The 27,440-nt window shown below is 47.3% G+C and overlaps 1 protein-coding gene across 1 annotated transcript; it reads right to left on the bottom strand.

Annotated features, from left to right (window-relative positions):
- Nucleotides 1-728: 728 nt before the first annotated feature.
- Nucleotides 729-27,077, bottom strand: LOC125945647 (uncharacterized). Its single transcript, XM_049667854.1, has 2 exons — nt 25,757-27,077; nt 729-986 (listed from the first exon to the last, which is right to left on the bottom strand). Exon 1 carries the CDS (start codon nt 26,848-26,850, stop codon nt 25,858-25,860), a length of 993 nt encoding a protein of 330 aa, XP_049523811.1. The 5' UTR covers nt 26,851-27,077; the 3' UTR covers nt 729-986; nt 25,757-25,857.
- Nucleotides 27,078-27,440: the final 363 nt, after the last annotated feature.

Here is a 27,440-nt window from a genome sequence, read left to right on the forward strand (position 1 = left end):
TGGCGTTCTGGTCGGGCAGCTGATCGTGGCACTCGGGCTCGTAGCCCGACAGCTCACGTTCTGCCCACGGACGCAGACGCTCACCGGCCTCGGGCAGCAGCAGTTGATTATCGGGCAGGGTGGCGATGCCCTGGAAGGCAGGCGGCTTGGCAGCAGGGATTGACGGCGGCGGCGTTCTGGCCGGGCAGCTGGTCGTGGAGCTCGGGCCCGTAGCCCGACAGCTCACGTTCTGCCCACGGGCGCAGACGCTTGCCGGCCTCGGTCAGCGGTTGACGATCAGGAAGAGTAGCGGCGCCCAGGAATGGGTTGGCAGGAGGCCCCGGCCGGGTGAAGTCCTGGTGGCTCGGGTCCGGAACCCGACGGCCGTCTTCAACTCCCGATCCGGTGGCCGACCTTGTCCTGGTGCCGCTTCTGGAACTACTCCCCCCTACTGCCAGCGCGGCTCCTTTTTCTGCGGCTCTGGTCGATTCGTCGATTTCTCATTGGCTGCTCGAGGCTCCGTGTTCCTTTGTCATTGGATTGGCTTTCTTTCTTTTGATTTCTTTTCTTGCGCCGCGTGTTCACGCGCCGAACTGTCTTCGGCGTCGTCGTTTTCGGCGCGGCGCGGTAGAGCGCCGCGCGCTCTCCTTGTCCTCTGCTTCTTGTTTGAAATGCAACGCACCTTGTCGCACACCACAAATATAACCGTCGCGCATAACCGCACCGTGTCGCGCACCACAAAAGTCACCGCATTGTGTCGCGCACTACTCATCACAAGAGCCCCTTTTTAGGAAAAGTTTTTCCAGAGGAAAAACTGTGGCTAGTGCGCGGCACAATTCACCCATATGCATAAAACACAACACTCATTGGGCGTTCACTGTTCAGCCGGGAAAGTTCGCTGAGCATACACAGCATAAAAATTATTATGCAAATGTTCTGCGCATAGCCAAAGCTATGTCCCTAACAATGTTCACGAGGTGCAGAAAGCATGACACTCACAAAAAAAACTAGTCAATAGAGCACTTATAGTTGATAACTAAGTTGTCCAACAAATACGTTTCGGTCCAAGGTCTAATCCTGATATGGCAATCGGCTATTCGATCGGCATCTTAAGTTATTCCGTCCCATATGGGACGAACAGCGCGTCTCTTCTGCGTTTGACATGACAGCACCGGAGCCAATTTGCTACACCCCGTGAAATGCATACGTGAGGGCCCCTGAATAATCTGACTGAGGTGCTGAATTGATTCAAAAGTCACCATGCCTAGCCAATGTGCTGACCTTCTCGAGATTACGTTGTGACTCTCAGCAGTGGGTTGTTTAGCGGAATCATCCTGCGACGTTGTCAGGGCCTTTCCCAATCTGCATTTACCCAGGCCTAGTATGCGCACGTCATCACTTAGTGCTGACTGGCAATGTGACTCGCACTGTAAGTCACAGATCTCTTCCTTTGATTTCGTGCTAGTCTCTTTAGCAAGTGCATCTGCACTCATCCTTGCATCTTGGCCTATTTGGCCTTCATGGAAGCCGAGAGGCAACATCACCTCTTGAGGTGAGCTATCTGGATTCGTCTCATTGGTGAGTACATCGGTACTCACGTTCATTGCAATTGGACCTATCGGGTCTTCCGGGATGCAGACAATCAAGCTCACCTTCTCTCGAGGTGAGTTGTCTCGGTGGTCCTCAAACTTCGTGAGGCCACTTGTCACCACTGCAAGGGGCACACCGGAAGAGTGGGTGAGCGTCTCATTGCTCGCCTCATACTCTTCGAGGCCATTGGCAATGCGAACTTTTGCCCAGTCCGTCGGGCTTTGTAGAGGTATCTGTGCCTCTTTATCTGATGTGCTTTTACTAGCACAGGTTCGCATGTGTACCTCCTTGGTGATCTTGTTCTCTTCGAGGTCATTGTCCATGCGCACCATTGCCCAGCCTGTCGGGCTTTCTGACGGAATTTGTGCCTTTTTATTCAATGTGCTTTTATTAGCACAGATGCGCACGGGTGCCTCGATTACATGAGAAGCTGCCTGCTGTCTGCTCCCTGAGCTATCCTCAGCGTCCCTGAGGTTCATGCCAGGACCTATGCTGGTCCGTGTTTTGCTCATTTCTCTGCTGCCCTCTTGTTTAGTGCCTTTTTCGAATGGAAGGCCGCGACGGCGATCCGGGCAATCGCTAGACAGATTTTTCGAACTGCTGAGTCTGGAGCCCGCGTCAAACGCTTGCTCAATAGAGCTTGCATACGACTCCAGCTCGCAAATCTCTCTCAGTGAGCGTGCCCTTTCAGCCTCCGCGACCCTCAGACGCAACTGTAAAACACGTGCCTCGCGCTCAATCTGTTCTCTTTTCGCTTCTCGCTCCGCAGCGCGTTATTCTCGCGCTCGAGCGGCACGCTTTTAGCTCTGCTCCCTCAAGCCCCATGCGTTCCGCTAAAGCCAATAGCTCTCGCGTGCTACCCATGTTTTTAAACCGAGAATTAGCAATAAAATCCAAACGAACGGCTTTGTCCTGTCGCGGACGCCAATTTGTGATGCAGAGTGACTGCAGACGGTTCTTCAATTGGGGGACAGCCCCATTAAAGGCAAAGCCCAATCGGGGACAAAAACCCAATTGGGGACAAAGCCATTTGTTGGGACACACAAACTTTTAATAAAACTAGAACGAAAAGAAAACCCTAAACCAAACACACAAAGATAACATGAAAACACGTAGCTGGAACGCTAAAGATATGAGGCAAGTTCGGGCAGGCTGCGGGTGTGCGTATGCACTACAGTCTCGACGCGGCGAAGCGGAGACGAGACGACGAGTTAAGCGGTGTTGGTCTCACCAAAAGACGTTGTGTCGGAACGTCATACAGGCTGCCAGAGCGTGGCAGCTCTGGCTCGGAGGGAGAAGACAGGCGGCTCGGCAGCACGAGCCGACGGTAGTGGCGTTCTGGTCGGGCAGCTGATCGTGGCACCCGGGCTCGTAGCCCGACAGCTCACGTTCTGCCCACGGACGCAGACGCTCACCGGCCTCGGGCAGCAGCAGTTTATTATCGGGCAGGGTGGCGATGCCCGGGAAGGCAGGCGGCTTGGCAGCAGGGGTTGTCGGCGGCGGCGTTCTGGCCGGGCAGCTGGTCGTGGAGCTCGGGCCCGTAGCCCGACAGCTCACGTTCTGCCCACGGGCGCAGACGCTTGCCGGCCTCGGTCAGCGGTTGACGATCAGGAAGAGTAGCGGCGCCCAGGAATGGGTTGGCAGGAGGCCCCGGCCGGGTGAAGTCCTGGTGGCTCGGGTCCGGAACCCGACGGCCGTCTTCAACTCCCGATCCGGTGGCCGACCTTGTCCTGGTGCCGCTTCTGGAACTCCTCCCCCCTACTGCCAGCGTGGCTCCTTTTTCTGCTGCTCTGATCGATTCGTCGATTTCTCATTGGCTGCTCGAGGCTCCGTGTTTCTTTGTGATTGGATTGGCTTTCTTTCTTTTGATTTCTTTTCTTGCGCCGCGTGTTCACGCGCCGGACGGTCTTCGGCGTCGTCGTTTTCGGCGCGGCGCGGTAGAGCGCCGCGCGCTCTCCTTGTCGTCTGCTTCTTGTTTGAAATGCAACGCACCTTTATGCAACGCACCTTTAGCTTTATCAATTAAGCAACTGCTCAAATATTATAATGAGACAAAAAGTGTGAGTGAGAAAAACACAGAGCAACATGAAGAGCTCCCGCTACAGCTTTCTGTTGCTCAATACGTGCTACATAAAAGTTTTTTTTTCTGAGCCTGAAAAAAACCCGCGAATACACGCAGAATTGCCGCGCGACGGGTCGCTCCAGACACTTTGCGTTTTTTCAAGGTTGGGCTCAAGTTATGTGGAACACCCTTTATAGGTTACGTACGGTTATGAGAGTTATGGCCTTATGGGCTTTTTCAATAGGATAGCCAAGTTTTTCACGAAAAAAAGGAATACTGTATTCATGAATTGATCGCCAGTGTAATGCGGTTCGCATATTTATTCGGACAAATCTGCAGAAAGGAAAGCATGGTTATTTTGATTCGAGCCACTCAATACCAGAAAAAGAAACCCTACGGTTGGCTATCGGCACCGTGGGCATTCAACAATTCCTCATTGGCTTTCTCTTCTTGACGTTTCTCAGATGCATCATATACCTCGCATTTACTACTGTGTGTTGTCATGTCCTCCATATCCTTTGTACACGACGAAAGGGCAGTTATGAATTTGCTTTCTTCATTCGGTGCAGTGAAAACAGAGCTCCACAATATGCAGGTGCTCAGGGCTGAAAATAGGTTGGTCAAAATGGCCATCCATAAATACATTTAAAAATTGTGTGAACAACTTGTAACATAAGCAATCAGGTAAGCAAAGTCATTCATCTGATTTTCAAGGTACTTAGGGTGACAGCAGCAGATTCTTCTCGCTGCCGTCTTCTCAATATGAACTCTCTAGCAATCTTCGTCTTTCACGTACGTTAAGCAACGCCACCACTCTGAGTCTTTGCGGTGCGCATAAGATCGAGAAAATTGTTAAGCAACAAAACTAAGCGAAGGTAGAGTGTCGGGCAGCCAACTGTACATTAGAACGAGCCACGAGTTCAACGCTATGTGATGGTGTTGGACGGTATTGATCTTTTGCCATGCCGCGCAACCGCCCAACTCATTCTCCTTGATATACACAGAATGTCTAATAAATTTTAACACTGGCAGCACTGTAAGATTAAAGTCCTCAGATATTTTTTTTGCTTTCTTTAAGTAGCGACAAGCTTTCAAGCGCCGCCGACGAATCTCATTGGTCGGCGCTCATTTCGGCAGCCATGTTCTCCCTAACGCTGTTCCGCCGCAGTCACTCGCACGCGGCTGCGAGCTAGCTTGAGGTCAGGCATAAGACGCATTATAGTAAGTAGTGTTTCTGTCAGCGTTTATCTTTTTGTCTTTTCCTTGTGTGAAGAATTTTCTGCGGTCGGCCCGAGCGCGGCGTGACCGCAATACAACGCGGCAGGCGTCGCCGTAAAGACAACTTTCGCGTTCTGCCTCGACAGTGCAGTACTAAGCCGCTTTGAGTTTCTATTTGACTCTCTGACCCCATGCCTGAGACTTATATTTGGCTCAAGCGGTGCAGATGGGGCCGTTGACGGTCGGATGCAATCTACGCGGATACGCCGCTTCAGGAGGTTAGGAAGAACATGGCTGCCGACGGAGGTAGATGTTGCTACTTAAAACAGAGCAGAACATCAAGGGACTTTATGTTAGATAACCGATGGAGCCACCAAGCGGTTATTGCGTGTAGCTTTTAGTGGCGAGTGCGTTGTGCATTATGTGAAGAATTCACGAATGCACAATGTTCGGAATTTTGAGTTACAGTGATTTCAGCGAACTGTGTTTTGTATGTTCGTCAAGGATAGTAAAGTGGAGCAGATAGTAGCCATCAAGCTTTGTGTAAAACTGGGCAAAATAGCCACGGAGGCCATGTACCTGATTCTTACCTCTTTCAGCAATGATGTTCTTTCGCGAGCGAACATTTTTGCACGGCATCTTTGCTCTCGTGAGGGTCGGGATGCGGTCACAGACGACCTTAGACCTGGCCGTCCGGTAACCATTCCAACTGATGAAAATGTTCAGAAAGTGCAGGAAAAGCTGTCTGAAAATAGTTGCGATTCCCTCAGGATGATTGCGGAGGACTTGAACATTGATAATGATACTGTTCGGAAGATCGCGGAACAATATCTACAGAAGAGGACGATCTGTTCCGGATTTGTGCTTCACAGTCTAACAGCAGAGCAAGAAATACCCGGTGTCAGCCTATCTGCAGTGGGTCCAACTGGCCGAAAGTGACGCAGAATGGTTTAAGAAAATCATAACTGCTGATGAATTACTCTTTCACGCGCACGATCTTGCCACAATGAGACAATCAGCAGCATGGATGGGGAAGAATTCCCCATGACCAAGAAAATATTCCGCATCCCGAATTCGTGTGAAGACAATACAAGTGATATTTTTCAACTGGTAAAGTGTTGTGCATGATGAATTCATTCCAGAAGGAGAAACTGTGAATAATACGATGCACAGAGATCTTTTAGCGCGCTTGCTACGGGTCCGTCCGGAAATGGTTCATTCAGGTGACTGGTTCTTGTTGCACGACAATGCACCGTGCCACAGTGCCATTCAAGTACAGACATTTTTGGCAAGAAAATAGGTGACATGTTTGAACCATCCGCTATGCTCACCTGACCTGGCCCAATCAGACTATTTCTTCTTTCCAAAGGTCAAAATGACATTAAACGGAAAACATTTTGGATCAGTTTCTGACATGCAAAAGCTGTGATGAAGGAACTCAACAATGTCGGACAAGATGACTTCCAGAAAAGAATTCCCAAACTACACAGCCGTGTGATTGCCTGTATACAACAAGGAGGGTTATATATTGAAGATTATCAGCCAAATAATGTTATTCTCTTCTGCATTATTTTCTGATAATAGCAGTTATTTAATTTGGTAGACACACTGAGTATCGTCCAAATACCGTGTTTCCAATTAAGCATCCAAATTTTCTGTTTCCTGTAGCTGCTTAACCACAACAAACAAGTGCAGAATTGAAGAGCACATGCATGAAACCTTTTTTATTATTGGGGTCCAGAAAATTTTCGACGATAAATTTCTTCCCTTCATTTGGTACAAAATTTGACATTTGTCTATTTGTAGCGTTTACGGCTAGACGTCCGCACTCTATAAATAATTGAGTCGGATCATTGTGCCAGGAAAGGAGCGCAGGTACACCCAGAGAGCGCGGACACTTATACGACTATGTGCTACTGCGACGCTGATGTAGAACTGGTGGTCGGCCGTAAGACATTATATTTAGACATGTGTGTTCGTGTTATAACATTCGTGTTATAAAGCTGCAGAGTAGATAGAAACACCGACAGCATCGTATGTGCACTAGTGAATGTCGTGCTCCGCGTTCTCTTTAATATGTGTTTGACGCTAGGCGCTCGAGTGTTTCGCAGCGTTGTACCACCTGAACGCGGTCGGTGCAGCCGAAACGCAAACCGTCGAAGCATGTGATCACCAGCCAAGAAATCTTAGGTACAGGCCCACTCGCAGAATCCGAAATATCGGGGTAGCGACAGTGCACAATTGCATAGCTCGGTTTCACAGCACACGCGCTCTTACTATGGTAAAATAAACTGAATAACTTGCTAAAGTGTCGTAGTGATATCTGAGAAAGAGCGAAGTAAAGCTATGGCGGTCAACCCCGGTCGATAACGGATGGTTACCCTTCACTGCAGATGGGATAGGGTAAAGGACACGACACGAGAACACAGGCTAGAGTTATTGGGCGATATAAGCAAATGAATGTTTACTCACGCGAAGTATCAAGCACTCATACAATCTAACGATAGAACATTCTATTGTCAGAAAAACAGACGCGGGAGAAATTGTGGGAGAAATTATTGTGCTCGCCTTGGGGTAAAGTGTGCATGACGAATGGTCGCAAATGCGGGCTATCCATACGCAGCTCACAGATGCAAATAGGAGGAGTGCGGATGACGACGCTAGTGTACGCAGAACTAAGTGAATATGGCTACGTGTTCGGATCACACACCATACACCTAAACCACAATGGCAGGCGCCAGTCATATAGGTCACGAGCTTGCCGGTGAAGCCGCTCTCGTGTGTAACTGGCAAGAGTGCTCCTGTTGCGCGCAGGGCGCTTAGATTGCTGTTTCTCGGCGTTAGTATCTTCCGCTACAAAAGGTGTTTCCTGTTTAAAACAGACAAAGTGTTATGCAGTGTTTGGTGATCTGTGTGGCAACCAGGGTAGTCGCAGACAACGTGTAAGATTGTCTCTACGCTATAACAATCCTAATAATTAGGGTCATTTGGGCTGAAGCATCAGTCTGTATAGCAATGAGGTACGAAGTCGCTTTCTTCTGGGTGGAATCGTGAATGTTAAGCTTGGGTATAGCGTGAAAACATCTTTTGGTGAGAGTTGCGATTAGCCAAATGGAAATTGTAGTCTGTTCGTATCACTAAATAGCGCAGTACCGTAACTTCGTGCCGGGCCACGAAATACTTACTAAGGGAGCGTCAGTATACGCAAACATTAACGTTGTATATGGTGACTCATTGCCTAAGATTCCGCAATGGCTCGGTCTCCTCTCGAGCACTATCACGTGGCCCTTCTCGTGTGGCTCCTCATAAAACATTTTTTCTAAGAAGTCGTTCGTTCCTTCCTCTCTTCAATGATTTTCAGACTCCATGCAGAACTGACCTAGAGTGTGAAATGGTAGTCCTCTACCACGGTGCGTCAATACCTCACGGATAGCTGTTAATTCTATACAATTGCGTTACCTTTCAGTAGTGTGTTAGAGGTGTGCGTCCGATTGTTGTCTAAGGGTTAAGAAAGTAGGCATTAAAATTTTGAAATATTTGCTTTATTAAAGAAATCTGTAGCAGCATCGACGTCGACGAGGATGAGGGAAGCGGGGGCTGGCTAGGGAAAAGCCATTGGCAAAAAAGCGAAGCGGCCGTGTAGCTTATGTAAACCGCGGCCCGTGCTAGGCTCTTTCAAGATTTCTTCTGCCGAGGCGAATGACCATGAGCTAGGGTCTTCTGTTAGGTAAAGTTAAACTCCTCTTCATTGTGGCTCGTCGTCGTTATTGATTTTGCACTCCACAAAACTGGTGACCACGGACAACGGACATGGCTGACGACAACCGCAACGCGGGGCCACCACCACAGATGACAGCGATCGAACAACCCTTGCACCACAGCACGATGTGGCCGCACTTTCCCTGAGGTTGCCCCAGTACTGGCCAGTGGACGCCAACTATGGATCGCTCAAGTAAACAGGCAGTTCGCCATAGCACGGGTCACGTCGCAGACTAAAAAATTCAACCATCTCGTATCTTCGCTGCCGTCCGAGATTGCACCGAGCTTCGTGACGTCGTCCTTCAACCCCCGGCGACAGACCCTGTCGACATCCTTAATAGCGAACTCGTCTAACGCCCGACAATGACGGAAAAGTGACGGCTGCAGCAGCTTCTCCAAACGGAAGAGCTCGGGGATCGCAAACCTTGCATCTCCTGCGTCGCTTTTAACAGCTCCTTGAGGCAAGGCAATTGCCTTCGATCAAGATTGTTTTTAGAACTGTTCCTAAAACGATTGCCCACCTCCGTCGGCGTGGTGCTGGTGACCGCTAGCCGTTTACCCGTGTCCAAGCTAGCCCACCTTTGCGACTCATGGACGCATCATGGACGAATGAAGTCCAGCGGTTTCACGCGTGGAACGTTCCGACGCATCTACAGTGCAACCTTCGCCCTCCCTGCACAGCCTGCGCGTTGAATTCCGCTAGGAGATCTGCAAACTAGGCAGTTTTAGAATAGCGTTTCCAACTAAACGTAAACGCATTGCATACGTAAAGAAACAGCACAGTTCTCACTGCGTATATTCCACACGTAATTTCGTTTCTGTGGCTTACGTGCGATATGATAACGTACGTTATTTGGCTGTTTTAACCTTCGTAATGCTTAAGGACGCTAAGAAATAACGTTGTCGAACATGGCGGCACCAATGGCTCCCGCTTCAGGGTGAATTTCCGTCATGGCTACGCTCTCACTAGCGTTGATCAAGTTTTTGAGACCGTTCGGCGATTCCGGCGCCCGTAGGACAATGGGTTGGCGACTAGTATATGATGACGATGGCGTGACGGTGACTGTAACAGAAAAAGTATATGACGGCGATGTTATGACGAGGGCCGGATTAATGAATTGCAGTGACGATGAAGGCAGGGCCACGAAGGCATTGCGACAACGGTCTCACAATGGAGGTATGCTAGCGACTGTCTGGGGATGATAGCATGGCACGGACGGCCTAATTACGATTCAGTGACGGCAGAGTGATTAATATACAATAAATAAGAAATATTGACGTCAAGGGAACAACGACAACCGGGTGACGTTATCGAAGTGATGACAGTAAAACGACTGAGTGATGACGACTGTGTGACGACGATGACATGGTGACGACAACATGAGGAGAGTCGGATGCACAGCGGGAGTGACGACAATGCAATGACCACGACGACATCACGACCCTGAGCACATAACTAGTGGCTCAAGCTTTGACAGAATTTCTACCACTGGATAGTAGTAGGACGCGTGGCGACGACAGCCAGGTGAAAGTCAGATCACGAGCTGGAACGATGAGAATTGAACAACCAGGATGGCATGACGAGTGTCGGATGACAAAGCTGGAATGATGGTAAGGTGACCACCACGACTGCATCACAATCAAGAGTCCACACTCAGTGGCCCAAACTATTAGTCAACTTGCGCCACTGGTTTGTGGAAGAAGGCGTGACGATGACTGCACGCGATAGTGAGATCACAAAGCTGGAATGATGACAGTGCGACAGCGACAGCATCACAACCTAGAGCACATACCTAATGGCCTCAGTCAGGCAGACAACTTGCCACTGGATCGGCGTAAGAAGCTAGGTATATAAATATATGGATATATGGATGGATAGATAGATAGATAGGCTCACAACAGTTAAAGTAGGCAATGAATGATATCAGCGTTAACAAGGCCAACTGCCTGGACGGTAAGGGTAGAAAGATTGTAGTTCTGCCCTGCAAACGAGCTATTCTGTAAGACAGCTCCCACGCCCCGCCAGCAGCCATGGTCAAGAAATTTTGGGAATGTTCTGAAAGAAACATTCACTTTAAAAGAGGCATCTGCTTCCAAGCTACTGAAGACAACACGGCCCCTTGACAATCCCTGCAAATGTGGGGTAGCATGGATTGTCAGAAACACTTCGACACCAATGTAGCATGTATGCCGAACAGCCGTCCTCTCTACGACACCTTTGGCGCGGCTGAAATTCTACGGCACTGGAGCCAGGCTCGCCGTCGGTATGTTTATCGCTAGCGTGGACTTGCGTTATCTGGAAGTGGACAGCGTTTTGAAAAGCGCACTGGCGGTGACGTATGTAACGGGACATTTGGAGGAGAACTCAGCGTGGGGGAGAGACCAGCCGACGGACGGAGCGTAGCGAAGGAAACAGCAAAACGAGTGATGGCCGCGTTTCGATCATCAAATCCTATTACGGCATCATTTCCAAAAATTCTCGCGACTACGTGTTCGTTGTAGACTCGTGCACAACTGCAACTGAACAATTAATTTTCGATCTCTGGGTGTTATAGGGGCCCCTTATGGATTATATCCACCTTTTACAACACATGTAGCGTTCACTACCTGAGTAACTACGTAGTACACAATGGGAATCGGTGGCGAACATGCACTCGTGTTGCCACCAGGAGTCGAACTTAACTTGGCGGTGTTTTCTAAGCGCAGCCGAAAATTCACTTATAGCCCGTGATTCTAAGAAACCACGAACGCCGTTTTGCATTTCAAAACAACAATATATAAATTTAATGACCGAAGCCATTATCCCTTTATTGACAGGTCATTTCAATGTTTATATAGGGATCGAAACGCTACCCTACGCCCATGGGACGTATCGTGGTCTAGGCCTACTGATAGACGACCATCCAGAGCAGACAACGAGAGAGAACTCGTGTTTTATTGCATCACTACATTATTTATTGCATAAGCCCCACTTGGCCAAGGAAGAAAACAATAAGGAAGCCGTTATATTTACTCTTATCTAAATATGCAACACACATCAAGACTACGCATTATAAAAAGCGGAAAATACTCTCCGGAAAGCTGTACATTAATAGGGGAAAACTCCAGGCAGTAAACTGAAAGCGGGTTTCACTTCGAGCTATCCAAGACTTTGTTTGGAATTTCTACTAATAACTCTTTTGATATGTGAGCCATAGATGTGAATTTATTCGGCATTACATCACATGATCGACACCACTGCAGCCGGATATCTTTCATCGGTTTGTTTCTTCTGGCAAAAGTTTGACACGAAAGAGAGTAGCGTGCCAAACTTCATCGTCCAGTGCTCGGGATCTAAGCCAACAACTGAGGTTTACTTCGTATCGTTCAGAGTCGGCCGAAGACGTCTATTGAGAAACTTCATACTCAATGTTGAAATTCAGTACGAAAAATGGTTTTTCTGGTAGATTGCCTGTAGTCAAAACACTTCAATAAAATCTTAACATTACTAGCGACTCTGCGCTGGTAAGTTTTCCCCTTTGATATTCAAGGAAGGCTGGCTATGTCATGGAGCTGCTCCCGCCATGAAGCACCTTTTCCGGGCACTAGACTTTACTTTCACACTCTGCCTTGCCACATAATTATAAAAATAGCCTCAAATGTCGAACAAGGTGTACAGTGACCAGCAACGCCGTAGGTTGCTGAGTGAAAGATTGCTGGCAAGAAAAATAAAGTACAGCATTTTTCTTGCGTTAGCGTGAAGAAGTACAACTGCTACAATTTGTGTTTTACTTTGGTCAAAGGGTTGCTCAAATAGTAACATACACTTTCTATATGCGTAGGGAGAAGCATTTTTCACTATCTGAAAAGCATCAGGCCAACTTGGCAGAAAGCCGCGATAATGTTATCTTCAGAATCCATGACTGCTTTGCCTGCATGAATTAGGTTCTATTTCCATTCCGCAACTTTTCCAATATCGATTTCCAGCAGTTGAGAATCCCCGCGGTATCTTAAAGACGAGAGCAATAATAATTGGCAACGCCTTACCACCTGTTCACATTCACTATAATGTCGGACACAGGCATGAATCGATTCGTCTGCAGCCCCAGCAGGTGTTCTGCACAGCCGCCACCTTTCGAGGAGCGGTTGCATTGCTAGCGACATCTTCTTCCCAAGAAAAACTGCCGCAGATCTTTCGTGACAAGTAAAATGCAATTAAATGATCTCTGTTCGCTAGATGGCACTGCAGGCAATAATAAATTTTGCATGTGACTTTTTTTCATATCTTAATAAAATAGAAACACTCTTTGGTATACAGTATAAAAGCACAGAATTATTGTGTAGCCAGATAATATATGGCTACAGGAACATTGTAGTATAATTCCACAATAACATATTGTGACAGAGCGACGAAGAAGACGTTTGGACATGACTTGAAGAAGACGACGCTCTGGACTTCGCGAGCTATGATCTTGTCAGCCGCTGCCATACTTGTAAATACAGTGTAAATATATTTCTTGCTTATTTTCCCCGTAACATTTTTGGTGGAGGTGCGGGGTATCGATCCCCGTACCTCTCGTGGTGGAGTTCAGCAGGGCAATCCAGAAAATAGTACTCACCACCGTTTCCTTTGTCAAATGCCGTAAGCAGGCAATCACCAAAGCTTGAAGGACCTTGCATTTTCCACGCAGTAGCAATGCTTCCCTATTTACGTGTGTCACGTCAGTCGCTGCAAAATGCAGTCCTAATATTGAATGACGTCATTTTAAACGTTACTAATTCAGAATAGCGCACACGTGACACTAGTTCTAATGCAACGTGCATGCAATATTTTTAACACCACGGCATGCATGTATCTTGCTATAGTGGATTCCACTGGTATTGAATTAATATGGAAGTCCAACAACAATAATTGATATGAGCTGATGGCTTCACTGTGTCTCTTTCTAACGTAATGTGAAGTTATTACCAGCTGCATATCTTTGTACTCGTATGTTATAGCTGAGAAACTTGACAGGAACCTTTAAATACGAGCAACTTATGCATAAAAGCTGCGGTTTTGTACAGGGCAGTTTTCACACCCATCCATGTCCCGAAGTTATGTTTTCTTCTGCTAGAAGTACACAAGGGGCGCCATAACGTAAAATGATTCCAAACGGTTTTGATTCCAGACTCCTGACATCACATTTACGTAACCACCGACGCAATCATCGGGCGTTCACCCGCAGCGTTGTCTGAACAACCCATTCAAACACTCTTTTCGTTTATAGGAGGTCACCTTTGTTCGCTTTCAAAACCAATAACATTGTCCGCACTCAGTGGTTTTTCTTTTTTTAATTGGCTGACAAGAGGCGAGGAGCACGCTCTAGTAAAGAGGGTTTCGATGGGGCCGAGCCACCACAGTGAAAATAGATAACCGCATAAAGAGGGTGGCGCCGGCTTCTCCGATTGGTCCGCTTCGCCTTACTTAGCTTGCGGTGGCTTGTCGAAAATCGCGGCGGTGTGCAACGAAAGGATAAGAATGCCGCTAAAACGCATCCTCAGCAAGGAAGAGTTGACAGAGTGATGCCGTATGCATGCCGAAAGGGCTAGTTAACGTTTTACTGCCACGTAAAAAGGTTTATCACGCGTGAATAAATACATGCTCACCGGCAGGTGCGAGTAGCGAGGGCCTGAGTGATCGGCGGGCAGCCATCTTCTACTCCTTTCGGAACGGGGCAGTCTGTGGGTATTCAGAAACATTTTCAGTTTTGTTCGGCATATTAATGCATTTTTTTCGCGTACACGTCACTTTGACGTGGTGAGTTTTCGCGGTTTTGTGACGTCGCGTGACAGACAGGTGAAGTGGGCGTAGCCGGAAAACATTGGACCAATAGCAGAGGGCTAATGGTGAAAAGGCGTCGAATCAGGAATGATTGTTTTTCTTTTGTGCGGTTTAATCATGCATAATCAGTGTGTACACGTTATATCAGATGGGGAGCTATCGCGGTTTTCGTGACGTCGCGTGACAGACAGGCGAAGTTGGGAGTGGCCCGAAAATGTTTTGACCAATCGTGGAGGCTGACTGCAGAAATTGGAATCAAAACAGTTTGGAATCATTTTAGGTTATAGCGCCCCAGCTTTTCTAATACTGAGTGCAAGTGCGAGTCATTTAAATGGGCGCCCGATCTTCATCAGATCATACACCCATTGCCACACGTGTTTGAAATGTTGGTTCCATAATCATTATCATCAGATCGGACGCTCATTTTCGGAATGGTTGTGGGTAGGAGACGAGGTGAACGACGTTGGCTGTTGTGGCCGCTTCAGGATAGGTGCCGTTCTGTATCAGCGGACTTCTGTGTCCTTTCCTCTCGCGAATACATATACATGGACGACACTTCACTGTAATTACCCACCACCACGCCTTATGCTGGTTATCATCACTGAAAATTTGTCTGGACGCCTTGGCCGCTGTATACACCGTTTGCAAGAGTACACTTTTCACGTTGTGTAAAGTCTGGCAAAAAACATCAAGATGCCGATGCTCTCTCTCGCTGCTCCCTGCCACTTTCATCTTCGTCACCTGATGCTGACGCCGCATGATCGCTTGTGTTATCATCACTGGCTGCCACTGACCGGGTGTGTGTGTGTGTGTGTGAAAACTTATTTACAAAAGTCCTGAGGCTCGAATATTTCAAGCCGAGGCGGGCCGCAACCACGATGACACCGTTTGCACTGACCCGGTATCTTCCAATCATTGCACTCAGTTCGCTTCATGTCAACGCGACGATCCATACTGCAGCCGGATTATTCCACGCCTCTGCGGAGCTTCTCCTCCCCCTAATTCCAGATTACGTCAGTAACTAAGGCAGTTTAAACTCGAAAACACTGTGCTGAACCGTTATGTATATAATACCGATGGACACAAGTGGATTCCCGTTCTACCCCATTTACTGCGTTCGCAAGTCCTCGAAGCCTTTCACGACGACCCGTCTGCTGGCCCCTTGGGTTTTCAGAAAACTTACAGCCGTGTTAGGGGCCGTTTCTTCTGGCCTGGCCTGTCTACCTTCGTGGCGAAGTACTTCGCTTCGTGCACACTTTGTCAACGCCGGAAACGATCCACTTCACCCCCTTCTGGCCTTTTACAGCCGCTACCATGTCCCGAGGCATCTTTTGACGTCGTTGGGATAGACCTAGTCGGTCCTCTTCCCATAACGCGAGCAGGTCATCGATGGATCGTGACAGCTGTCGGCCGTCCTACACGATACGAAGAGACCGCTCCTCTAGACTCGGATTCTGCCTCTGAAGTTGCCGCCTTGTTTCTGCAAGCCATTGTGTTGCGTCATGGTGCATCTCGCGTCCTTCTCAGTAATCGCGGTAAGGCTTTTCTGTCTACAATGCTCAAAGTCGCATTGCGAGCTTCGGCCACGGTGCATAAGACAACATTTGCTTAGCATCCCCAATCAAATGAATTAACAGAGCGATTCCATCGCACACTGACGGACAAGTCCGTGGGCGTCCCCTGTTGTCCTTGTCAAGAAGAATGACGGCAGTTGGCGCTTTTGGGTCGATTACGGGCATCTCAATAAAATCACGCGCAAGAATGTCTACCCCTTGCCGCGTATTGATGTCGCTTTGGACTGCTTCCAGGAAGCCAAGTACTTTCATCCATAGACCATCGATCAGGCTATTCGCAAATCTCGGTAGATGAGATGGACCGTGAGAAACTGACCTTGTCACACCTGCTGGCCTCTACCAATTCAAGTTATGCCGTTCGGCCTTTTTAATGCCCCGGTATCATTCGAAAGAATGATGGACTCCTTACTTGGTGTCTATAAATGGTCCACATGTCTGTGATATTTAGACCATGTGATAGTCGTTTCACCAACTTTTTGCAAGTCACCTTTCGCATATGTCCGCCATTCTGGCGGTTTTCCAACGCGCCGGCCTGCAATTGAGCGCATCCAAGTGCCCCTTTGGACGTCGTCAAATTGCCGTTCTTGGCCGTCTTGTCAGTGCCACTGGTGTTCAACCCGACCCGGAGAAGGTTCGCGCTGTCCTGAACTTTCCTGTTCCGTCTTCTACCACAGACGTAAGAAACTTTGTGGGACTGTGCTTATATTTCCGTCGTTTCTACGAGAATTTCGCCGACACCACTAACCCGCTCAACGAAAGACGTTGTATTTACGTGGCGCCCTGCTCAAACCAAAGCCTTCTCCGCTTTCGTGCGCTTGCTAACGGCCCCCCATTGCTGGCTCATTATCATTTACCTGCCGGCACTGAACTTCATACGGATGCCCATCGACATGTAATTGAGACTGTACTCGTTCAATCGCATCGTAACGCAGAGAGCATAATTGCATACGCCAGCCGCTTCCTGTCACCCGCAGAGAGAAATGTTTCAATCACTGAACAGGAGTGCCCAACATTAGTTTGGGCAGTGGCTAAATTCCGCCCCTACTTGTACGCCGCACATTTTCCGTGGTTGCTCATCACCATGCCTTGTGCTGGCTCTCGTCACTTAAAGACCCCACTGGATGATTGGGTGTGTGGGTGCTACGGCAACAACAATAATAATTTGCCATCTTGAACATCCATTACACAAAAACAAGTTTCTAAAAAAAAAGAAAACTACAACTTTTTGTACTTTTGCAGGCATCTTTGTAAGAAAAAAAAAAGCATAAATTGTTGAACTGATGCACTGCATCTGTAATTTGAAGTCAGATTCAGTTCTAATATAATAAATTTATCTATTATCAAGAGTTTGGACGCTTGAAAACTTGTTATTGATTTTCTGGTTTTCTACGGACTGTATCGAAGAAGTTCTGTGTAACCACCGTGGTGTCCTGTCTACTCTTGTTTTGTGTTTCGCTTACACTATAGTAGTTCCTTTGGAATTAGAACAATTTTCCCAGCAAAAAGTTACGTTTTATAGCTTTTTTCCGTCAGTTTTGAATAGAAAATACAAACACGGCTGTAGGAAAGGACAAATTACTCTGCTCTTTAATGACCATTGATTTCAGAGTAAGTGTAGCCTAGATGGTGGCCTGCGAAATTGTGACTCTCGTTGGTTTTTGGGGCGAAGCTCCTTATAGCGGCACCCGTTCGTCCCCGTCGTCGTAGTAGTAGTGTGTAACCAGTCTGAGAAAAATGAGAAAAAAAATTCCGAAGTTGTGTCCGTAGCGCGGAATCGAACCAGGGAGCCCTCGCTTCCGAGCGCGCGGCGTTAGCCCACTACGCCACGAAGCGGACATGGACACACGCACCACGATGGCAATAAATACCCAACATTAACGAAAGGCCGCGTTTCTAGCGCGTTTCTAACGCGTTTGTGCTAGCGCGTTACGGCCCGTGTAAGAAGCTGGTGTAAGACGCTGTGGCCTCTCCGCCTTACCTTCAACGCGTTTCGAACGCGCTGCCCAAAGCGGTGGCAAGTCAAGTTCAAGTCGAGGAGCGTTTATGAATACGGGGGGTATACTCTCTCAGCAGTCATGTGATGGCGTCGGCAAACGCGGTGCACGTTCCGGCATGTGTAAATGGCTGCGTAAGACGCTGTGGCCACTCCCCCTTACTAGAGAGTACTGCACGTTTCTAACGCGTTTGTGCTAGCGTCCCCTTAAGCGGGAGATCCGATGATTCCCTCCGGAGCTTCGCCCACTCATCATCATTCACCCCGTGGATATGCTGTGATTTTTTACGTCGGTCGGACTTTTGTTTCAGCATATGCTTATCTGGACAATACCGCCCCACTAGGCTTGGCCGTACGGTGCATGCTAAGTTTGATGCACTCTTAAGTTTCCTTAAGAATAACAGTGGGTGATATAATGTTCTGTCAACATTGTACAATTCAGTGCCTCTGCTTTATGTCTTTGGTCATATTTGCTTCTCTACACCCTTTGTTCATCTGGGCAACATCGCTTGCTGATGATATATATTTATAGATTTTTATGTATATTTGCGGTTGTATGTGCCCTTTGTGTGTAAGTATGACAACTCCGTTCATTATAATATTCACTTAACAACAACAAAAGCACAATATCAGGATACTCGGAAATATCTCTATCTTTTTAATATAAATGGCTTATCTCCAATGTATTCTCTGTATTAGGTTATGACTACCCATTTTTATTCGCGGCACTGCTTTTTCGCAGAAGAGAGACGATCATAAAGAACGAAGTTTGCGAATGTAGCCAATTTTACATATTGATGCCACTTAGACAGCAAGATACAACCGTTTTTTTATAGATTTGTATATATTCCTCATTACCATTTTTATCACGCTCTTTATTTGTGAATAGGGTTGTTTTAGAAGTGTATCACACATAATACTATGCATTTACATATTCTTATTGCGAAAGTGCCTGATGATAAGAAAGCAATCAGGTCTTCTCGCAAACTGCCATTTAAGCGCTACCAGCGTGGTAGCTGTAAAAGCGAAAGCTGTTGTAAATACTTCACAAGAATAGATAGTATTGTTCTTGGCACTAGATCTAATAAAAAGTATATATATTTTTTAAATTGAGAACATTGACCGCCCCCATACTTCCCAACGCATTTTTTCAAAAACAAAACCTTTTTAATCTTGACATGTCTATAAGTGTGTGTGTCTTTTAATATGGTATGTGTCCAAGTGTGTTTTCCATATGGTTGGTTTCGTTCTGCCGGATTCATTCTGTCTTTGAGCTTGGTGGAATGTCTACCATTTACTAGCTCATGCTTCTATCGAAACCCTTACAAGTATGTGTGTAATTTATGCGCTTTACAGAAGTACAGTAATAGTGCGCGTACGGCTCTGACTAGCAGAAAACGTTTAAAAAACAGACGAATAGAGCAGGCTGCCTAACACCGTTATTTTAAAAAATCTTACGGAGTGTTGCAGGTTCCACAACAATAGTGGTATCAGATCCCTTATTGCGGACCAGGAAATCAGCAACTTGCTTTCTGTAAACAAAGAAAATGAGTTATAAGTATTTAGCCTGTGTTAGAAAGCGCACACAATGGCACACCGGCAGTAACTACAGGAGCATCAAGCGAAACAAGCCAGTTTTCTTACAAATCACACACATGGACATAAATTTTGCGCAACTAGCCATGGTAACATGCTGGCGTACAAGAGAAATGAGTTTCCTCAAAAAACACAAACAAAAAACAGAAACAGTGGCAGGAGTCATTGCATATGATTGCCAAAGTCAGCGATAGCTTTCTTTTCAGAGCTTCAACTCAACAGTCCCATATTATCTCTTAATAACAAAACCTAGTGATTGATTCTCAGAGGCACAAAATGGAAATATTGCTGCTAACCACAATACCCAATGATACCACCACACATTACATCTCGTAATCGCATCATCCCAGTTGTAACTCCGTAGCAACCATCACGTGGCCCCGCTCAACACGGAGATCTCTTGTGCGAATGGGATGCTCGCCACCCCCTCATCATCTTCTCCTGCAGTGCAAGGCGTCATCCACGCGTGCTTCAAATAATCAGGTACATCCTCTCCCAAACTCTTGCTAACCTACGCTTCCAATGCACGAATTCTTCTCCTGCTTCGTATTGTGTGTTTGGCCGATGTCCACGCAAATGTGGGCGAAGCAGATATTTAGGGCTAAATACCTCTCGTATCAACTCGGTACTTCCATTCTTGGTGATTGCCTATGTATGGGTGCATAGCAATATCACATACACAGTTGCAAATTTTCCTGTTCGGGCACATACCAAGTGACACACACCTTGCGATACAAAGAGAGATATAGACGGAAAGAAATAATTATTTTATAGCATAGATATTTGTATACATGCTACTTTGCAAGGAAAAAGGAGAAGGGAGACAAAGGCCTTAGAAGGAGCAGGGCAGAATAAAATAAATAAAAACAAGCCATCACTTGGTATATTCATTTCTCTTCCGAATCCTGCTTGTCCGAATACATCAGTTTTCTTGACTCCACAACGATGCAGTAAATCGTTATGCCACAAGCAGCGAACATAAAGGTCCTGATAAATATGGTACCACCTGTGCGTATCGCAAGGAACACATGTGTAGGTGTGCGCTTTTCACTTATTTCTAGCTAATTGGTCGCCATTGTTTAAAAATGAGTTTGTTAGAATTAAGGTTGACATATCAGAACTAGTACTCGGCCGCGACGCGAAACGAGGTCAGTTTTGTATGTTCCAACTGCGATGTTATATTTTATCATCTTTACTGTTCTTCAAAAAAAAACGTTTTCAAACTACGCTGCAAGGACGGACCTAATGGGTTTGCCCAGAGATAAGGTCGACAACTGCAGGATATGCTCGGCGCACTTCACGGACGTGGATTTCATGGACCGAGCGACAAGCAGGCCAGGAGAAGCTATTCTTCGCATTGGTCATTAGAGCAATTGCACTAAATGTTTTTTACATATGCGTACACGAAACACCATCTGCGTTTTGTTGCATTCTATGCACACTGTGTTGCACTGCTGTGCTCAAATTCTGGTTTTCTCAAACGAACACAATAAAGTGAGTCCAAGTACTGTTGTGTTGCAAGTGAAATAATTTTTTGTAATATATTTGGGAACATACTTGCTTGATCGTAATAATGAACGGGATTGCGCAGATGAAAACGCAGAAAGAACCCACTGCGCACAAGCACGATAGCACGGTGTAAGGCCTGGCACGGCCAGACAGGAGAGGAGCGCGCCCTTTGGTCCGGCGGTGCGTTTGATAACGCCCGCGACAAAGAAAAAAAAAAGATCGTGCCGCGGACAGCTAGAGAAATAAAACAAAAAACCCTGCGCGAAGCATGAGGGGAGGGGAGACATGCGAGGAGGGATAGGAAAGTCATGAGGGAAAGGAGAAGCGAGCGGAGCAACGTTATCATAAAAAACTAAGAAAAAAAGTGACATAGCAAAAGAAGGAGAGTAAAAAAAAATCACGCCGCTTTTCTTTTTTTTTTTTTTTGTCGCCGTAGTACCGTCATCCGTCCGCTAGGGCCTAACTGAAGTGTGCCTTGGCGCTAGCGTCGACTGAGCGTCTGCTACACGGGAACCAATGGGAAGTATAGGAAGATTCATACCCCTGGCGTGGGCGGCATTCAAAGCAGCCGCGGCCGACAAATCTATAACACGGCGTGCGCTACTCTGGCGCCATCTCGTAGCCATCGTCGCCGCACCCTCCTCTCCGCTTTCCACCTCGCGCCTTTCATCCGCCGCTGCGGTCGCGTTCGCTTTCATTACACTGTACTTTCATCTTTCGCTGTGCCCGACGCTCGCCACAATACGGGCGATTAAGAGCTGCGCTTTAATAGCCACACCCATGAGGCCTAATGAACCACTTCTGGTAAATCTAACTGCGAGCAACGATTGAGCGGTAAGAGGGAGCCGACACGTAGCTAGTTGTAGGGTGTGCGAACTCACCAGCGTCAATAATAGCCCTGAGACTGTCCCAAAACAAACGACCAAAAGAGCATACTAGCTCCTGTGCCCATTGTGGCCGGAATTATATTTCCCTAATGTGCACATCCAGTTTATCCTCCTCAGATAAATGTCCTGTGCAACGTTGTCATGTATGATTCAGTGCCAACACATTAGTTTTCTTATATTTGGAACCGCATCATCTTGTTTTTGAATGAGTTAATTGTGGTTCCCGCAGCTGCTTCGCTTTGAGTCCCAGAAGTCATGCCCAAATTTTATTTCGACGACAGGTATACTTCCAGATGTGAATTATATATATTATGCGAGATATACAGTGTTCTCTAAGCTAGATTACATAGAAGCTCTCAAATATCATCTTAATCATTCATGTTTCTCAACCAAGTATAAGATACAGTGGAATAGTAAATAATGAATATGTTTTAAGTTCTCCACTATAATAGAGAGCAGAAAATATACGCAAACCTAACGGTATATCACTGTACCTATGAACTGTACAGTGTATATTACCTTCTTATAAAAGGCATTGACCGAATTTAAGAATAGTCCATCACCCTTTATTTACGTACCTAGAGATTATGGCCTTATCAGAACTTCTGAAACAGAAAGAAATATGAGCAATGTTAATATCAGGAAAGATAGGTACCCGTTAGGTTTACATGGTGCAAATTGCTTCGGTTACTACTGTTGACCATTTCTCTTTCTCCTAGGTGGATCATATCATTTATATAGTTTTTAATATATTTGACAATTTTAATGCATGCCATTTTAGGCTATTTTAGATTTGTTGGGCGTATCTGTTCTTTCGTTGACTTTTCAACCCGATTTTTATTATATGGTGCTAGGCGGAATCGAACACGTGTCATAAGGGCTTAAAACACACAGCAGCGTGACGCTTTAGCACTAAGTGCATACAATCTGATCACACAATGTTCAGGGAGGGCATACTTACACAGAAACAACAATAACATTTGAGTAAGTTCCTAACCATGCAGATGCGCCTTGCGCTGAGCGATAACTTTTACTGCTGGTGCGTGAACTGTGGTTCCGGGAAAAATGATAAGTAAATACACGGGTTTATATAGAGATAATTTTTTGACGCGGGATGCTCAATACATATATTTCTAGTGAACAGAAGTTCATTCTTGCAGCATTAACTTACTTCCATTTTGTGCATGTCGCTCTAGAATTGAGTCTCGAAACTTGGATCAGACACAAGGGCCTCTGCACCAATCGTAATCGACTGTGTGAGCGTGTTTTCTCGCTTGAGCGGCGGGAATCTGTTTCTCTGGCGTACTAAGGCGTCCACCAGTTTACTGCCATATTTAGAAGTCGGCCTAAACTTTAATCCTGCCCAGTTTCCTATTGTACGTAGATAACCTAGTGAAATATCGACGAAATCATCTCCACTGTTCAATATTTTCAAGTACTGTGAAATGCGCTGTTGAGTAACATATATTTCCTAGGAAAGTAAGGTTGCGACAGAAAGCTGTTTACCTACGCAGTTATTAGCCTGACACGATCAGGCTTTAGTTACAGAGAAATGAACACTTTACCTACGCAGTTATTAGCCTGACACGATCAGGCTTTAATTACAGAGAAATGAACACATCTCATAAATGTAGTTATTTAAGGCCGCATTGTTGAAGCAAAAACAAAAAAAATTCATTGTTTCAATGTGGGGTCGTTCCACGCCTACTTTTTGATTCGTGGCACTCGAGCAACATTTATTTCCCTCACATAGTTGCTAGACATTACACGTATGTATGTTTTAGTTGCAGAGTACTGCTACTTTCCTGGCCTATGTTTAGGTGTAGGTAAGCCACTAAGGTAGTCCATAAAAAATACGCAGAAATGCGAATAATGTACAAGCATAACAACTTCCTCCATGGAAATTTGGACCAAAGTAATTAGTGTTTTCACCCATAAAAACGTTATGAACCTGAATGCCATCATTGCAATCTTTTGATTCGCACTAACACTTCCCCTCAACGCATGTTGGCGAACACAATTAACTGAATTTGATGCCAAAAATGGGTGGTTTATGCGCAGCATATGCGCTTCGGTTCCTCTTAACAGCGGAAGCTGTTATGGGCTCATTCTTATCTCGTTCAGCTCTTCGGTATCTTGTTCAGCAGACGAAATGCACGCGTAAACGTAGAGTTCCGTCCTTTTACAGCGTTAGCTCTTATGCGCTAATTCCAAAAGCTGTTTCGGTTGGTGATGGTGTCCGCCGCCGCTGCTACTGGTGTCCGACGCCGTCGTTGTTTGTTGCAGCTACCACCGGAAATGAGAAAAAAATACCCAGTTCCCGCCAGGATCACACCGGGCCCGCTGCGTGGGAGTCAGCTGCGCTGACACCTAGTCCCGCCGGCACTTTTTTAATTACATGGGACTGTGATGAGCAGGTTCTTTCGTGTTATATTTTCTGGCGGTTCTCTGAGGCGAAGCCTCCCAGAACCCAATCGAGGACAAAGCCCTTTGTCGGGAAACACACACACAAACTTTTAATGAAACTAGAAACGAAAATTAACCCATAAAAGCAAACACACAAAGATAACATGGAAACACGTATCTGTAAGGCTAATGTTATGAGGCAAGTTCGGGCAGGCTGCGGGTGTGCGTATGCACTACAGTCTCGACGCGGCGAAGCGGAGACGAGACGACGAGATAAGCGGTGTTGGTCTCACCAAAAGACGTTGTGTCGGAGCGTCGTACAGGCTGCCAGAGTGTGGCAGCTCTGGCTCGGAGGGAGAAGACAGGCGGCTCGGCAGCACGAGCCGACGGTGGTGGCGTTCTGGTCGGGCAGCTGATCGTGGCACTCGGGCTCGTAGCCCGACAGCTCACGTTCTGCCCACGGACGCAGACGCTCACCGGCCTCGGGCAGCAGCAGTTGATTATCGGGCAGGGTGGCGATGCCCTGGAAGGCAGGCGGCTTGGCAGCAGGGATTGACGGCGGCGGCGTTCTGGCCGGGCAGCTGGTCGTGGAGCTCGGGCCCGTAGCCCGACAGCTCACGTTCTGCCCACGGGCGCAGACGCTTGCCGGCCTCGGTCAGCGGTTGACGATCAGGAAGAGTAGCGGCGCCCAGGAATGGGTTGGCAGGAGGCCCCGGCCGGGTGAAGTCCTGGTGGCTCGGGTCCGGAACCCGACGGCCGTCTTCAACTCCCGATCCGGTGGCCGACCTTGTCCTGGTGCCGCTTCTGGAACTACTCCCCCCTACTGCCAGCGCGGCTCCTTTTTCTGCTGCTCTGGTCGATTCGTCGATTTCTCATTGGCTGCTCGAGGCTCCGTGTTCCTTTGTGATTGGATTGGCTTTCTTTCTTTTGATTTCTTTTCTTGCGCCGCGTGTTCACGCGCCGAACTGTCTTCGGCGTCGTCGTTTTCGGCGCGGCGCAGTAGAGCGCCGCGCGCTCTCCTTGTCGTCTGCTTCTTGTTTGAAATGCAACGCACCTTGTCGCACACCACAAATATAACCGTCGCGCATCACCGCACCGTGTCGCGCACCACAAAAGTCACCGCATTGTGTCGCGCACTACTCATCACAAGAGCCCCTTTTTAGGAAAAGTTTTTCCAGAGGAAAAACTGTGGCTAGTGCGCGGCACAATTCACCCATATGCATAAAACACAACACTCATTGGGCGTTCACTGTTCAGCCGGGAAAGTTCGCTGAGCATACACAGCATAAAATTATTATGCAAATGTTCTGCGCATAGCCAAAGCTATGTCCCTAACAATGTTCACGAGGTGCAGAAAGCATGACACTCACAAAAAAAAACTAGTCAATAGAGCACTTATAGTTGATAACTAAGTTGTCCAACAAATACGTTTCGGTCCAAGGTCTAATCCTGATATGGCAATCGGCTATTCGATCGGCATCTTAAGTTATTCCGTCCCATATGGGACGAACAGCGCGTCTCTTCTGCGTTTGACATGACAGCACCGGAGCCAATTTGCTACACCCCGTGAAATGCATACGTGAGGGCCCCTGAATAATCTGACTGAGGTGCTGAATTGATTCAAAAGTCACCATGCCTAGCCAATGTGCTGACCTTCTCGAGATTACGTTGTGACTCTCACCAGTGGGTTGTTTAGCGGAATCATCGTGCGACGTTGTCAGGGCCTTTCCCAATCTGCATTTACCCAGGCCTAGTATGCGCACGTCATCACTTAGTGCTGACTGGCAATGTGACTCGCACTGTAAGTCACAGATCTCTTCCTTTGATTTCGTGCTAGTCTCTTTAGCAAGTGCATCTGCACTCATCCTTGCATCTTGGCCTATTTGGCCTTCATGGAAGCCGAGAGGCAAGATCACCTCTTGAGGTGAGCTATCTGGATTCGTCTCATTGGTGAGTACATCGGTACTCACGTTCATTGCAATTGGACCTATCGGGTCTTCCGGGATGCAGACAATCAAGCTCACCTTCTCTCGAGGTGAGTTGTCTCGGTGGTCCTCAAACTTCGTGAGGCCACTTGTCACCACTGCAAGGGGCACACCGGAAGAGTGGGTGAGCGTCTCATTGCTCGCCTCATACTCTTCGAGGCCATTGGCAATGCGAACTTTTGCCCAGTCCGTCGGGCTTTGTAGAGGTATCTGTGCCTCTTTATCTGATGTGCTTTTACTAGCACAGGTTCGCATGCGTACCTCCTTGGTGATCTTGTTCTCTTCGAGGTCATTGTCCATGCGCACCGTTGCCCAGCCTGTCGGGCTTTCTGACGGAATTTGTGCCTTTTTATTCAATGTGCTTTTATTAGCACAGATGCGCACGGGTGCCTCGATTACATGAGAAGCTGCCTGCTGTCTGCTCCCTGAGCTATCCTCAGCGTCCCTGAGGTTCATGCCAGGACCTATGCTGGTCCGTGTTTTGCTCATTTCTCTGCTGCCCTCTTGTTTAGTGCCTTTTTCGAATGGAAGGCCGCGACGGCGATCCGGGCAATCGCTAGACAGATTTTTCGAACTGCTGAGTCTGGAGCCCGCGTCAAACGCTTGCTCAATAGAGCTTGCATACGACTCCAGCTCGCAAATCTCTCTCAGTGAGCGTGCCCTTTCAGCCTCCGCGACCCTCAGACGCAACTGTAAAACACGTGCCTCGCGCTCAATCTGTTCTCTTTTCGCTTCTCGCTCCGCAGCGCGTTATTCTCGCGCTCGAGCGGCACGCTTTTAGCTCTGCTCCCTCAAGCCCCATGCGTTCCGCTAAAGCCAATAGCTCTCGCGTGCTACCCATGTTTTTAAACCGAGAATTAGCAATAAAATCCAAACGAACGGCTTTCTCCTGTCGCGGACGCCAATTTGTGATGCAGAGTGACTGCAGACGGTTCTTCAATTGGGGGACAGCCCCATTAAAGGCAAAGCCCAATCGGGGACAAAAACCCAATTGGGGACAAAGCCATTTGTTGGGACACACAAACTTTTAATAAAACTAGAACGAAAAGAAAACCCTAAACCAAACACACAAAGATAAC

The sequence above is a fragment of the Dermacentor silvarum genome, chromosome 5 (assembly GCF_013339745.2).
Source record: "Dermacentor silvarum isolate Dsil-2018 chromosome 5, BIME_Dsil_1.4, whole genome shotgun sequence".
NCBI lineage: Eukaryota > Metazoa > Arthropoda > Arachnida > Ixodida > Ixodidae > Dermacentor > Dermacentor silvarum.